Raw genomic sequence first — 14,760 nt, 5'->3', positions numbered from 1 at the left:
CAATGAATCCAACAAGTAGTTGCAGTTCTACTTCATCCAGAGCACCTTCAAGCTGGAGCAGGTGAGAATGGACACCTATTCCCCAGCCCAGCCCAGCCATCACCCTGAATGTCAGCTGTGACCCTCAGTATCAGCAGGATGGGGCCTGGGCACCGTAGGTTCCCCAGGACCTAAAGCTATGTCCTTGAACTCAGTGCCATGCTCAGCCCTTCCAGCCTCTTTCAACCCTTCTGGATGCTTAACTGCTCCTGCAGCAAGGCAGCAGTGTGCATATTCTGTCACGTCATTTGTGTGTGTCTACAGGAGGTCAGAGCCTGTCCCCTCTGTTCATTTCTTTTGCTGTATTTGCCTTTCTGAGGAGGCAGGACCCACAGGTATGGGAGGCAGCCACATGCATATTCTGCAGCCATGTCTGATTCCTCTGAGCCTCAGTCCCACTTACACACCTACCCTCCAACCTCCCCACTCCATGTCACCCCTGGGGCTCTGTAAACCTTCCTGCTTTCTGTCTTTATATAACTGGTGACACTCCCGCCCTCAGTGGTGTCATACAGAGTTAGTTTGTCTTTGCACTGCCTGGAGGTCTGACTTAGGAGAATGGCTACCATTCTCATTCCTGTTCAAGGGTCAGAATCTGAATTCTATGTAAGGCTGAATAATATTCCAGCACATGGCTGGACCATGTTGAATTTACACAGTCACCTATGGATCTTATATTTTGGCTTGTAAACACACACATATAAGACTCAAGTGACACCCAAGTGGAGAATTGCAGGAGTCCTCCATGGCTTTCTGAACCGTCTGAGAGACCATCCTGTCCACAGTGTATAGGGCACCATCTACTCATAGCTCACACAGCATGAGAAGATTAGGGAGGGTTAACCTGGCTTCTCTGTCTCCTACTTTCTCCCACACTAGCCCTAGCATCTTTCTGTATTGCAGTGAATGTTTAGAACCCAGGAGGATTCCAGCTTCCTTGCTCAAATATAGCAAGTTCCTTCTTGCCTGCTTTGAGACTGAGTCTCATGCAGCCCAGGCTGTCTCTGATCTCACCATTAGTTAAGATGGCCATAAACTCCTGGTTCTCATGCCTCAGACGTCTCTGAGTGCTGGGTGACAGGTATGCACCACTCTTAAGTCCTGCCACTGGGACAAGAATGAGCAGAGCCTGCTCTGAAGCACACACTTTGCTGGTGTCAGTGATGACTGACTTATGATCCTGTCTTCCTTGCCCATGGCCCTTCTCCTTGGTGCATGCCATCCTTCCTCCCTGTGACTCATGGGGGACACCAAGCCTGAGGATGTCAGGAAGAAGTTTACTTACTTCACTGGGTTGGAGGCTGTTAGGTTCCTGCGTCAGTAGGTGAGATTCAAGCTAGAAGGTTTGTGGCATGAGAAACTGGAACAGAACTGGCATGGCAGGAACAATCGTCGCCTGGCTCTGAGAAGACCAGGTGGGCAGAAACTCATCGTTGGGCAGGTAGTGAGCTCAAGACCAGGCTGGGCATTGCTCAGCGCATGTGAACAGGTGTGCTTACATGGACATGTGTTTCCCCCACATGGTCACCACTTATCCAGGCATTATGAATACTCCAAGGAGCTTTTTATGTTTTAACATCATGTGTGTTTGTGTGTCCATACATACATATACACACATACATTCGTACATATACACGAATACACGTACATGAAAACACATGCATATACATGACTATACACATTCATGCTCACACACACATATATACACACCTACATGCATACACACATACACACACACATACACACATACACACACATACAATACATATACACACATACAAATACACCTATACACACATATAGACAGACATATACACACATATACATATACACGTATACACATACATGCATACACACATTCATATCCACACGTACATACAGACATATACATATATACTCACATACATGTAAGCACATGAGTGGAAGCCAGAGGACAGCTTGGCCCTTGGTTCTCTCCTTTTTACCACGTGGGTCCTGGGGATTGAGTCAAGCTCATCAGACTTGACAGCAAGCCCCTTTAACTGTAGAGCCCTCTTGTTGGCTGCCAGTCACCTCTTTCCACAAATTCTATCGATGGTGGAATGTTTACAGTTGTTATTCTCATGATTCCCTCAGCAATAGCGCAGACATCATTTACACTGCATTAGGAGTTATAATTCATGTAGATGTCAGGAGAGCTGGAGGCGTGGATCAAGAAGAGAGCCCACTTTCAATGTCATTATGTGGTATTGCCTTAGGCCCTTTTATACACTCCCCTGGCTTTGTCTGAGTATATGTTTGATCTCTCTATGACTGTGCAAAGAAGTAAGAGCTAGGGCTGGGCCACAAAATAGGAAAGTACTTGTTCATCCAAAAACAAAAACAAAAAACAAACAAACAAACAAAAATAGCTCTAGGGTTAAATATTGGTGCTAGTACTGAAGTACACAGTCAGAAGGTATTTTTCTAAGTAAATAACACAATATTGGGGATGACAATATGATCAAATATCCTACAACATAAGTTTGCAATGTTACCTACATTTTATAAATCAAGTCTGACCACCGTTTTGGTTGTTTCCAATCCTGTCTGAGTGCATCATCACGGGAATCCCAAGGAAAATCAGAACTGGGTTCTTGAAGCTGTTGCACAGGGCCAGTATAGACCTAAATACTACAGAGGAAACCTTGATTCTTATCACAAGGTACCATTCACCATCCCTCTTGTCACATAACTTATGGCAAGATGTCACCCCTCCTGACCCTAGCTGCTTCTCCTAAATGCTGCTGAAGGGAAGATTTGGTGTCAAGGGGTCTGGATTCAAACCACAGGACACTGAATTCATTTAAATAGGTGTAGTTTATTAATGCACACACCAATACAGTTCAACCAGAGCAACAGCTCACAACTGTGTACTGGACATTGCTAGGCCCCGCTCATTGCAAAATCCACATGGGCTCATGCACAAGTGCTGGAAATGCTTCGGTCTATGGGCCCTGACTCAGGCCATTTTACACATAATTGTTCCTATTTTCCTTGAATCTATTGGGTCCTATGTGAAGAATACACTTGGGGAACTTGTTAAGATTAACAAACCTCATAACATACAGAACATAACAGGGTATGTGACCAGTACCACACAGTTCAACGTCAGAGTTTTTTGTTCTTTGTTAGTGTTTTTCTTGGCATCCATGATGTGGAGGCATATTACAGAACAATAGGAAAGAGCTGGCTGCTGTGTAACAAATTCGCTGCTATTAAGGTAGGTATGGGGGCAAGACCTCAGCAGTAGCCCTTAAGATGGGAAGGAGATGATGTGTTTGATACTGAAAGGAGCTGCCTCAGCTGCGTTTCTCTGCCTGCTCAGTGCCCATTCAACATCACTCTGTCCCTGAAGAGGAACTCAAGGTCTGCCCCCTGCTGCCTGTGAGCCAGGAAGAGGCACAGAAAGGCAAGGCCACAGCACTGGTTTCCAATCCCTCAGTAATGCTGGATTTCCAATAATGTACTTGTATACACAAATACACTGTGGTAAGTTGCAATAGATACTAATCATTTCTCACATAGGGCAGCAGTTGATTGACTACAACTAATTCTATTAAAAAAAAAGAAACCTGGCTCTTGTAGAAATATACAAAGAAATATCTAGGATGGTGGGGGATGAATTCTGCCATGGACTGAACTCGTGGAAGTGGGGTTGGGAGAAAGATGCATGGTTAAATAGCCCACCAGGTTCACATTGTGTCAACTTGATTTAATCTAAGGACAAAGAAGTGGAGTATCTCTGATCGCTTTCTTCTAGTCCCTTTAAAGCATCACTGGGGTTTGAACTCAGAACTTCACACTTCTTGATGGGGCAACTACACTCAAGGAAGCTTAAGATTTTCATAGGCACAGTATTATGCTATATATACAGAGTAGATAATACTAAGATGTTCAGAGGGTGATGTCCATTTGTATGCACTCTTAATGTGGACCTAAAAAAAGAGAGATCAAGGTCCTTAAAATAGAAAGATCAGTTCCAGTTGTTTTCTACCATTCCAAACAGAACGACTGGTAGGGAGAGAATGGTAAATAATCGAGAATTCGTAGATGATGCTTTGAATGAAGGGTGGATTTCTGTGCTGGTTTAAAACAGGGTCTCAAGTATCACATGTTGCCCTCTACCTGGCTGGCCAGGATCACTTTGAGCTCAGATAAACCTCCTTTCACTTTGCAATAAATAGGCTTATAAGAGTGGCCTCCAAGGACTGTGCAGACAGCATTAGCCTTTCACAGTTGAGGTGTGTAACCCACAACTATAGTTTTAGCCATGTTTTTCCATGTCTATCAGCTATTTCAGATTGTTGCTGTTACATGCCTGACAATCAAGGATGCAGAAAAATAACCTGATACAAAGTAAGGACATGGAGATCACATGGTGATCACATGGTGCCTCTTCCGTACGTTCTGGATGAGGTTTGTTAAAATTCCAATATTGCAAAAAGCTTTATATAGGGCCCATCACATTACGGGTCACTATGCACTGTTCTATCTAAAATGGCCTAATCAGAACTGACTCCCATATAACACTTCCTGCAATCCTCATATGAGAAGCTTGAGCTTTTAGTTTTGACTTTTTCTTTTCTCGTTCTTTCTTATTTTTTGCTATATAAGTTTATACAAAGATAGTTAAGGCCATGAATTTGCCCCCAAAATTTGAACTACGGATGTGATCAATCAGTGTTAGTGGGTGCATTCTATAAAGTATTCATTTTTTACTATGATAAATGTGTTTTACTATGATAAATGTGTTACTACTTTTGTGTTTGGTGGGGTGGCCATTTCCCAGTGTACAGGTGCAGGGACCTTGCTCTATCCACTTAATGATGTTTATAGCCTCATATTAGACGTTTCTGTGCACCCTCTATATCTCTTGTGTATTTTATTTTTCTAATAGAAGCTCATGGTACATCTTACTCAGGCCTGTGAGCAGTGCTCCTTTAGCAACATTGGTGCAGAGAGCAGAACCCCACAAGCAGCATGAGGTTCCCTTCACTGGTGGCTCTAATATTGCATTTTCCTCTGCCAACTGGTCTCCACACTATTCCTAGCACCTTAAAGACTTCAACTCTTTTTCCTAAGGAATTTTCTGGCAATTGTCGATTGCTAAGCACATGACTTCATGAGTGTTCCCCTAATACACACCCATGTTGTAACCTACCATGCAGACTATTTCTTGATGTGATATAAAGCACATGTACATAATGAGACAGGAGAACTTTTGACTGCATATTCAAGCTGGTGTGAAATCTCAGGAAGCTTTAATGGCTAACATTGGTGAATGAGGACAATTTGAGTTAGGATGAGACATTTTTTGGGAAGATTTGAAAGGAAACATTCATTTAGGTGCATAGGAATTACTAAGGTTTTTCTAATCAAGCCTTGAGGAAAATTTGGCTTTGGAAGCAGGAGATGCTCAGTGGCTCTGCCCCAGGAAAGTCTCCTGGAAAGGGCACCTCAGCTTATGCTCAGTACAGGGAGAACATTAGCAGGAGGCAAAGTCTGCTCCCCATGACATCTGCTGTCCCTTCTTGGACATTCTATTATTTCCTAGAGAGTTCTGGCATCCTCTGTGATGTCACCTGTGTTGTAGTGACAACCAGTGCCCTAGTTTCTCTCAGTCTGAGTCTGGCGGTTACAAGCTAAGACATGTTTTCCCGTCTTCGCAAGCGTTTTGGAAGGGGGAACGTCGATTGTGGAGAGACTAGAGTGAAGGAGTTTGGCCTTTCGTCTCAAAGTAATGATGGGCAAAGACAGCACTTCTGGGGAATGTGGAGTAAGTTCTGGGCAGTGTATTTTGAGCTTCCTGCCAGGGTGGCTGCAGGCTTAAGCTGACCTTTCTAGCAATGGGCCACAGCAACTGGAGCATCTGAAAAGGAATTGAATTTCCATGAATATCACAATTCCTTAAAGTCAAGGATTTCAGAACTTTAGTTTCCCCATCCCCACTGGGAGGATATGGTAAGGCCAATGCTATTATACTGTGAACTTCTGGTCTTTACTTTTCAGTTCATTTATTCTGTTACATTGATATAATAACACCATCAGTAGTCATGGAGGGTCCACCTTTTCTGAGTTTAGACAGGGCAGCAATGTATTTCACTATCATTGCTTCTTTAAATACAGTGGGTATCTGACAGTAGTAACAGGGAGAGATTGTGCTCCAGGCAATAACCTTATGTTCTTAGACATTCTCTGATTTCTTCTAACTGGCAGGGTCATCGTTTGCTTTATATATTAGAGGTTGTATGTTACAAAAATTTTTCTACAATACCAAAACTATTTTGAACGTGTAGACCAAGATTCAGCCTGTAACGTATTCGCAATTCTGGGGCATTTGGTATTTCACATAGGGACACTGATAAGTCTGTTGAACATATCCTCCCTGGAAATGCGTTTTAAGTCCAAAGTTGTTGGCTTAGAGTATCAGGGTAGGACATCTGAGTGTCTCCAATCACTCAAGTTTTGTGGATGGTGAATTTATCATCTGAGTTCTGAAGCCACAGGGGTGAGGGTCCTGAAACCAAGCTGTACCCTGTTCAGCTGATGATAATCCTGGAGAAGCCATCTCCGTGGTACATGTAAGCACCTGATGTCCGGCATAGGGAACACCTGGCTGCTTACGTCTCTTGGTCTCTATAGAGTAGTGGGAGAACTGAGATCCCCTGAGGAGGTCTCTTAAGCATAGACCAATCGCCTAGCAGTGACACCAAGTTCCAGGCTTGTTTTCCTGTTTAGGCCTCACTGAGGTCTATGAACACTCTATGCATTCTCCCCATGCAGGTTCACTTGTGTTCTTCTACCTACAGACGCTGGGAGAGAAACATCATCCCCTGGCACTGACCTAAGCAAGAATCAGGCCATGAAGGAAAAGGAGAGGCTGATTAAAGAGCTGCAGCTCATTACTGAGGAGAGAAATGACCTGAGAGATCGCCTGAGGTTTCTGACAGAGAGATCCATGAAGAACAGGTATGAATTGCTCCAAATGCTCTTGTTTCATTCCTGGGTCTGCAAGGTCACCTTCTTATCCTATTAAGGTTTTGGGTTCTAGAAAGCTGTGCCTCCCTAACCACCCTGTGCTAAACCTCACCTCCCGTATAGTGGAGATTCAGAACCTGACCCTTCCTGAGGAGTGAGATTGAAAATGGACTCATCTGCTTCCATTTATTTAAAAGCAGAACTTGTGGTCTGAATGAAGAATTCAGGGATAAAGTCAGGGAGAGTGAGTGCCCAGTGTGCATTTGCAAAGCCCTTGACAGCTGGTGGCTTTGCAAGATTGTAATTGCAGTGAGTTTATGGTGAGTCTCTGTACTTGCTAGGTAGGGGACTGAGTGCTGGAAGATCCAGGCAGCAGCCTGGGGTAATATAGGACCCACCCTGAGTTCATATATTCCTAAATGCCGATGTTCATTGTATTCTATCATTTCGGGCCAGGCCACACTTCAGGCCAAATCCATATTATGAAGACCTGGAGAGAATGGAGGAGGCGGTCATGTCAATTCTGCACAACTTAGAGATGGAGAACACTGAGGTCCATGAGAACAACCATAAGCTGAAGAAGGAGATTACCTTCTCTAGGTAAGTCCTGGTCAGAAAGGCTATCACTTGTGGAATGGCCATTTCTGACTTTCTTTGTTCTGGATTGGACGGTCTTCAGCTCTGGTTCTATCTCTTGTGCTATTTACCCATCAGTGTTCCAGGGTCATTAGGACTCAGTTTTCAGTTCCATAAAAGACTGTTACTCATCCCAGGATTGTCTAGGCATCTTCAAAACGCTCTAGGGAGAACAGTACTGATTGAAGTCAGCAGAAGGTTATTAGGCTGACCTGGACCTATGGTGTCACACCAGGTTTTACAAAACTCAGTGCGTGGACCACATGGTTAGCATGACCTTCCCTTGGTTCTACTGACCTCTTTTGAGGGTGTTGGCCCAGTACTAATTGATGTTGCCCCTATGTATTGGGCTTTCATGGATATTTGTATATCCATGTTCTTTCTCAGAGGTGTGGACACTAATTGGTGTCAGGCCAAGCAAACAATGTATTCTTCCCCGAATTAACTCTTTATGGTTTGTGCAGCAGCCTTATATGTATCAAGATGCATTTTATTAAGTCTTCATGGGTATCTGGGACCTGGTAGAGTTAGTGGGACTTGGGAGTAGGAATGGGAGAAAGGGCCAGCATGATCTTACTATGCAGACTGTATTTCCAGAAACCTGCTCAGCCAGCTCCTGATGGAGAACACATGTAGGAAGAAGTTGGTCCCACTGAAGCAGGAGAGCAAGGAGGTACATCTTGATTGTGCACTGAACCAAAAATATTTGGTTGACTTCAACAAGAAAGATAAAGACCATCAACGGCCAGAACCAGCATTATCAGGTAGGGACGTGTTAGCTTAACAATATCTGATAAAATTTGCCAATTTGATACATCTTTGCTTCTCTTACCACCTTTCTAATTTACACTCACAACCAGCCAACCACCTCATGTAATGGAATTGTTCATTGCTCTGCCTATGCACAAGTATTCTAGGAAGTTAACCACTTTTCAGAAACTGAATTATTGTGCAAGCATATTTTGCTGCTCTTTTTGAAGCTGCAGTCTAGAAATGGTGACAGATGAATAACATATCATATTATTGCATATCCATGTGATACATTGGATCCTATGTAGAGTTTTGAACAATTTCTTGGTTCTTTGACAAATGACACTCTGTGGTCATGTGATCTCTTGTGTAGGAAGCACCTTTGGGATAAGAACCAAGTGCAAATGTCAAATTAGTACTTATCATTGGCTTTAACCTTGGTGACATATGGACATCTCCTTTCTTCTGCAACCCGATGAGGTCTCTTGCCATTGCCCTGTTCTTGGTTTGCACTGGTATAAGTCTGGGTCCCAGATTGGCAGCCCACATTACTGTGAGGCTCTCTGGAGATTTTGCCCTGCCCACAGAGTTAGCAACAATGATATCACTTAAAATGTCCATGTCGACTGTCCAATAGAACTGAGGTGGTAGAAGGCAGCATTCTGACAGCTGGCTTGCATTTCCCCACCAAATCAGTGTCTGAAAAACTGCCTTCCTCTCCCAGGTCTCAGAAAGTGCAAGAGAGCTGGAATTGGACACACCCCAGTAAGAGAGCTTCCTGAAGAATAAGTTGCTTTCTCAGGAGTCCCTGATGACCAACATCCTGAATGGTAACAACATTTTTTGGATGAGTATTCATCCTCTGAGTTTTTTTGTCATTTCTTAGAGACCCTAAATTTATATACCACTAAGCCAGCCTGACTGATTGAGGTCTTACTTTCTTCTCAGAAAACAGCACTTGAGAGACAACTTGGGGGACCGCCTTTCATTATGTATGCTAGAGGAGAAACAGCAATACGTCTGTGCTACTAAATGTTCGTTAAGAATATGCTTTTAGAAATATTTTTGTTATGATTTTAATTGAAGTTTTCTTTTTGTTGTTTCATATTTATATGTTCTTGTTACTATTTTTACTTTCAAATATTTTTAAATATTTTTATTCAGTTTAATCCTGTTTTGTTGTAAAAATGTATTTGTAATGAATAAAAATTGAATTCTATCTCTTGACTCTTAAGACCATCATTCTTACTCAAGGGTTCTGTCCCCTCCTGTGGACTTAGAACTGACAGCTACAGATGGATCTCTGCATGTTCCATGGATCCTGGGCTAATAAGTGAATTCAAAGTCACCAAGGGGTACTCAGTGTGACAGTGTCTTTTGTGTGGAGAATGTGGCTGTGTCTCTGACACTTTATGTTGTAATCACAGACACACTTTACCCAATTGTTAGTGTCCATGTGGTTCTTCTGAGAGAGCAGCAGATGCTCTACCCTGTGAGTCATCACCACAGCTCCTGCAGGTGGCTTTTGTTATTCCACATGAGGGGCTGTATTAGGTGGACAGGATCACCTATGATTAAAGAGAGAGATCAGGAGATGTGTGTTCACAGGGAACTTACTGAGCCGTACATGCTCAATGTGTTAGCTTGCCAGGCATCCCTACAGGGCTCTGGTATTCCCACTCCTCATTGTGGGTCAGGATCATCCTCCAGCATCACTTAGTTTTCATATTAGAGCAGATCTTTCACCTGTTATCAATGATGACCATATGTATTATGCACATCTGATAAAATACAGAATAGAAACTAGATCCTGTAAGCCAGCTTGGCATAATGTGCTCTATTGATAGCAAGAAACGTATCTTAATCTAAGCAGTTTAGGGAGAAATACAGAATAGAAACTAGCTTCTTGTAGGCCAGGTTGGCATAATCAGTTTTTTGATAGTTAGCAAGAAAATTATTGTAATCTAAGCAGTTTAGGAAGGAACCTCAAGAGCATCCATAGTGAATGTAGCCTGCAGCTGTGAACACAGGTTTCTCTTGGAGAGCAGGCCTGTGCAGGCCCAGAACCTAGGTGGGACAGTGCAAGCTACCCTTTTTCCATGGCCAATCTGGGATCGTATTGAGAATGTATTTTTTCCAGGTGACTGATTTCCAATTTGTGGAATTGATCTAACTTGCTGAGAGTGGAGGTGACTCAGAGAGTTAAAGTACAGAAGGACCAATCCAGTATGTCCACAAAAGCTTGCTGTCACCCCAGGGCTTTTAAAAGCTCAGCAGCTAGAGAAGCAATGTAGTATTTGGTTACTCTCATGCTTAGGTCTAGTCATTCATTATAAACTGACCATGACACAAAAAGTGTCATCTGTGTCAAAACTAGTTGTAACTAGATTCACCCCACACTATCACATCACTACCGTATTTGAGGTTCTCAGTTACTATCTAAGAACCTGGAAGAGGCCTGGGTCTTGCTACACAAAGTCATGATTTATATCTTCATGACACTGTGTGCTTTGTTCTGTTAATGCTACCATTGGCATACAACACCTTGGATACTTAGTGCTGACATCTGTGACATGAGACAATAGTTCATGTCATCCTATCCTGAATAAAATGTCCTTAGAGTACGGTGTAGTGGGAGGGGCCTTCTTTTCCTGTGAGATAGCAAAACATTTCCAGTCTTCAGTCAAGTCTGACAGCCATTGTCCAGTGCCTGTCTTGAGATGTCCACCTTTTCAGCTGAGAGTCTTCATCCAGGCTGCTCTGTAATTCTGTAGAAGATTAATAGGTTCCAGCCCTAGGATTTAATTCAGTGTGACTGTACTTGCCGAATATGCTCAAAGCCCTGTGATCCACCCTAGCCCTCTGTGCTTTAGAGAAAGAAAATAAAGAACCACATTGCACTTGAAGTTTCTCCTCCAACAGAAGGAGAGCCTGCATAGGGCCTTTAAGTAACTCTAAGCCCCAGCTTCCCCACAGCTCCCTCCATCAATTCCATGATTGGTGTGTTTTCACTACTACTCACTTTCTTCTGTGTGCAAAGAATGTGCACCATGTCAGTAAGTGTGTGTGTGTATGTGTGTGTTTGTGTGTGTGTGTGTGTGTGTGTGTGTGTGTGTGTGTGTGTAGTCCCTAGTGAAAACTGTCGAGATACATGCAGACTCATGCTACTACTGTCCCATGGCACCTTGCAGGGAACCCTGAAATGGTGGCTACTTTAATACAGTCTAAACCGGGTGTGCATGGTTTCTGTAAGGTCACCACTACAGAGAGCAGGAAAAGCTTCAGTAGTCACATGGATGTGATCAATCAGTGTTAGTCATGCCCTTCCAGCATGGTAGACTGCAGGTTGTCTGTCCCCAGCACTTTGCTCTCTTGTGCCCAAACAATGCCAAGGTCAGGGCCGTTGAGCCGTGAGGCAGAGGCACACCACCCTCAGTGCTGCCTAAGACCCCTAAGACTGTCTCTTTCGGGTGTGTGCGTGCTGGACACTCATGGATCCTGAGATCTCCGCAGCTGAGGTGAAACAGTACTGGAGCCATTGCAATGTGGGCACACATTTGGTTGTGGAGCTGGGCCACTCTTTGACTTTTATTGAGTGGAGAGACAACTGTTGGCTGAGCCTTTGGTGAACCGGATGGCCCCTGGCCACGTCAGCAGTCAGCAGTATCAAAGCTGAGCAACCAGTGTTTTATGTTCCATTTTGTCATCGCTGGTCAGTGTTCTGATGCCACAGCACATGGCTGGTCTCAATCTCCCCATGTGGCCACAATCCCTAATTGATATGGCCTCCACTTCCCAAGTGCCACTGGGATTTCTGTAGAACCCCTAAGGCAGCAGCAAGCAGGAGCTCCTGACTATTCCCTCCCTGCTCTCTGGATCTGCAAGTCGTTCTGTGTACATATGGGTATTCCCTCATAAACCCTTGATGCCATGATACCTTAATAAACACTTGAATCACGCCCTTTCTTACAGAGACCCCATAATGGCCAGTTTTCAACTGCTACCTGACACAATCTATAATCACCTGGGAAATGAGGGACAGTCTGGATCAGACTGGCCTTTGAGCATGACTATGCGTGACTGTCTTCGTTGCTGTGGGGGATGCCAGACAGCCTCTTTTCTGATCCTAGAGTCCCTATACCCAGCCACTTGTCCCCTCTACAGCCAGATCCTACTTCTGCTCCTAGGCACTGTCTTGGACTTCCTTCCCTCAGGTGGCTTCTATCCTTTGGTTGCTACAGAAACCTGTTATGAGGAAAGGAACAGGGAGTTAAGAGTTCAAAGCCATCTTCCCAGTGATGTTCTTTCTCAGAGGTCAGTGGGACACTTAAAGAGTTTTGTGTATACATTTTATTAAGCAAGGGACAATCATGCATCAGACCCAGGAAACTAACAGCACATCTACTGGACCTCCTTCAACACCTGGGCATCTCTTCTGGCCTGTGCTTCTGTGTGCTGAAACCTGGGGACCAACTTCCTGTGGTGTTCCCAGGATGACTGTGCACATTACTACACTGGCGTAAATCCTCAAAACTCACAAACAGCAACGGGACCGACCGCCACAGGAACGGTTCTCCATCAACAGATACCACAGACCAGCAAGCAGAAGCATGGGAGGGTGGTGCTGTGGTTCACACACTTCTCTTTCCTCACTAGGGCAGGTGACCCGCTGGAGAAAACAAGGAGGCAGCAGGATGGAAGAGGAAAACTACAACCCAGTCCTTGCATTAAACAACCAAGCACATTCAGACTAGAAGAGAGAAGTTTGCCAAGAATGAGGGCCACTTTGGACATCCATCATCAATAGCCCTGGCTGTCTAGGCCAGCATCAGATCCAGCCGTCTCCAGGCAGGTGTCAGCCAGGCCCTCAAGGGCACTAAGAGCATTAACCATGAAGAATAGAACAAGATCTCTCCCTCTTGCCTGCCTGACAGCCAAGCATGTGTATGCCCTGACTATGCTCACGCTGGGACCCCTGCTAGATGTTAAGGTATAGAGACCTGATAGTTGATTAGGACCCTGTTCGAAAAGGAAGACACCGGATATTTCCCTCTGGCATCCATATGTGCATGCGTGGTTGTACAAGCTGGTAGAATCTCTCTCTCTCTCTCTCTCTCTCTCTCTCTCTCTCTCTCTGTCTCTCTCTCTCTCTCTCTCTCACACACACACACACACACACACACACACACACACACATTCAAAGTTTTGAAGCACAGCAGAAGAATCTCTGGGACTCTAAGCCTGACCAGCCTCATCTGTGAGCCACAGCTTCTGTGTGAGAGCTCCTTTGTGTGAGAGGCATAGGGTGACTGAGGTAGGTTGCTGGTGTCCATCCCTGGCCTGCATGTGCATGCATACAGAGACATGGACACATGCACATGCTGAGTACCCCTCATCCAATCCTGAAATCTGAAAACACTGAATTTCAAATCCAGGCATTCTCCTAACCTACACCTTCCCTCAGGAATTGGAGATGAGGCTTTGCAAGAATCCTCAACCAGTGAGACTGGCTCAGACCTTCTGAGATCTATTCTGCCCCAGGAGGAAACAGCAGGTGTTATCAGGACAACACAGAAACTCAAAACTCCAGCCTGATGCAGGGACCACCTGCTGGGTTAGGAGAAGACTGGGCATCAGGGTTCCTGAATGAAAACATCACGTGTAAACTCACAGGGTAGCTGTGGCTATGCCTTCAAGGCACCTTCAGCAGCAGCTTAAATGGACTAGGGATGACTATGGGAATCTGCCTGCAGGGTGATGTGAGAATCCTTTTGCTAAGGCTTGGTCGCTAGATGTTGCCACAGAAACCCTTGAACTCTTCTTGGAGTACAGTCCAGGCAGAGGCTGAACTCAAAACATTCTGATTATGAACTGAGTTTAACAGATAATCCGGAACCTGAAAGCCACAGGCCCAAAGGTCTGCACTGCAGGGGTGTGGCATCACTGCAGGGATGACCACACAGTGCAGGGGTGAGGCGTCACTCAGGGGATGACCATACACTGCAGGGGTGAGGTGTCACTGCAGGGATGACCACATATTGCAGGGGTGAGGCATCACTGCAGGGATGACCACACACTGCAGGGGTGAGGTGTCCCTGCAGGGATGACCACACACTGCAGGGGTGAGATGTCACTGCAGAGGTGACCACACACTGCAGGGGTGAGGTGTCCCTGCAGGGATGACCAGGAAGCTGACTGAGCTCCTCAGGGTTCTCCCTGTCCTCTATGTGCTTCCCTTCTAGGTGAGCACTGCAGCTTTCAGGGTGCTGGAGGCCTGTGTGGGCAGCAGTAGGAACTGCTAGCCTTGTTATTCACAGCTGAAAACATCACACAGGA

At 44.8% G+C, this 14,760-nt stretch overlaps 2 protein-coding genes across 2 annotated transcripts in view; one reads left to right on the top strand and one right to left on the bottom strand.

Moving 5' to 3' along the window:
• Positions 1–14,760, bottom strand: part of LOC147999083 (disks large homolog 5-like) — a 45,330-nt gene that overhangs the window by 14,208 nt on the left and 16,362 nt on the right. The gene's annotated exons all lie outside the window — the stretch shown is intronic.
• Positions 6,876–9,642, top strand: LOC147999084 (disks large homolog 5-like). The gene is made up of 5 exons (XM_087596111.1): positions 6,876–7,029; positions 7,495–7,638; positions 8,272–8,438; positions 9,149–9,254; positions 9,373–9,642. Exons 1-4 carry the CDS (start codon positions 6,923–6,925, stop codon positions 9,211–9,213), a joined length of 483 nt encoding a protein of 160 aa, XP_087452237.1. The 5' UTR covers positions 6,876–6,922; the 3' UTR covers positions 9,214–9,254; positions 9,373–9,642.

This window comes from Rattus norvegicus, chromosome 19, assembly GCF_021556685.1.
Source record: "Rattus norvegicus strain SHRSP/BbbUtx chromosome 19, alternate assembly SHRSP_T2T, whole genome shotgun sequence".
Classification (NCBI taxonomy): domain Eukaryota; kingdom Metazoa; phylum Chordata; class Mammalia; order Rodentia; family Muridae; genus Rattus; species Rattus norvegicus.
Note: the sequence above shows the minus strand (reverse complement) of the source record. Positions and strands in the feature narration are given on the sequence as shown.

What these genes read in the sequence shown, in the direction of transcription:
- LOC147999084 (XM_087596111.1), top strand. Translation starts at nt 6,923, where the DNA reads ATGAAGGAAAAGGAGAGGCTGATTAAAGAGCTGCAGCTCATTACTGAG. An exon ending in GAGAGATCCATGAAGAACAG is followed by an intron (nt 7,030 to 7,494) that starts GTATGAATTGCT and finishes ATTTCGGGCCAG; the next exon opens with GCCACACTTCAGGCCAAATC. An exon ending in AAGGAGATTACCTTCTCTAG is followed by an intron (nt 7,639 to 8,271) that starts GTAAGTCCTGGT and finishes CTGTATTTCCAG; the next exon opens with AAACCTGCTCAGCCAGCTCC.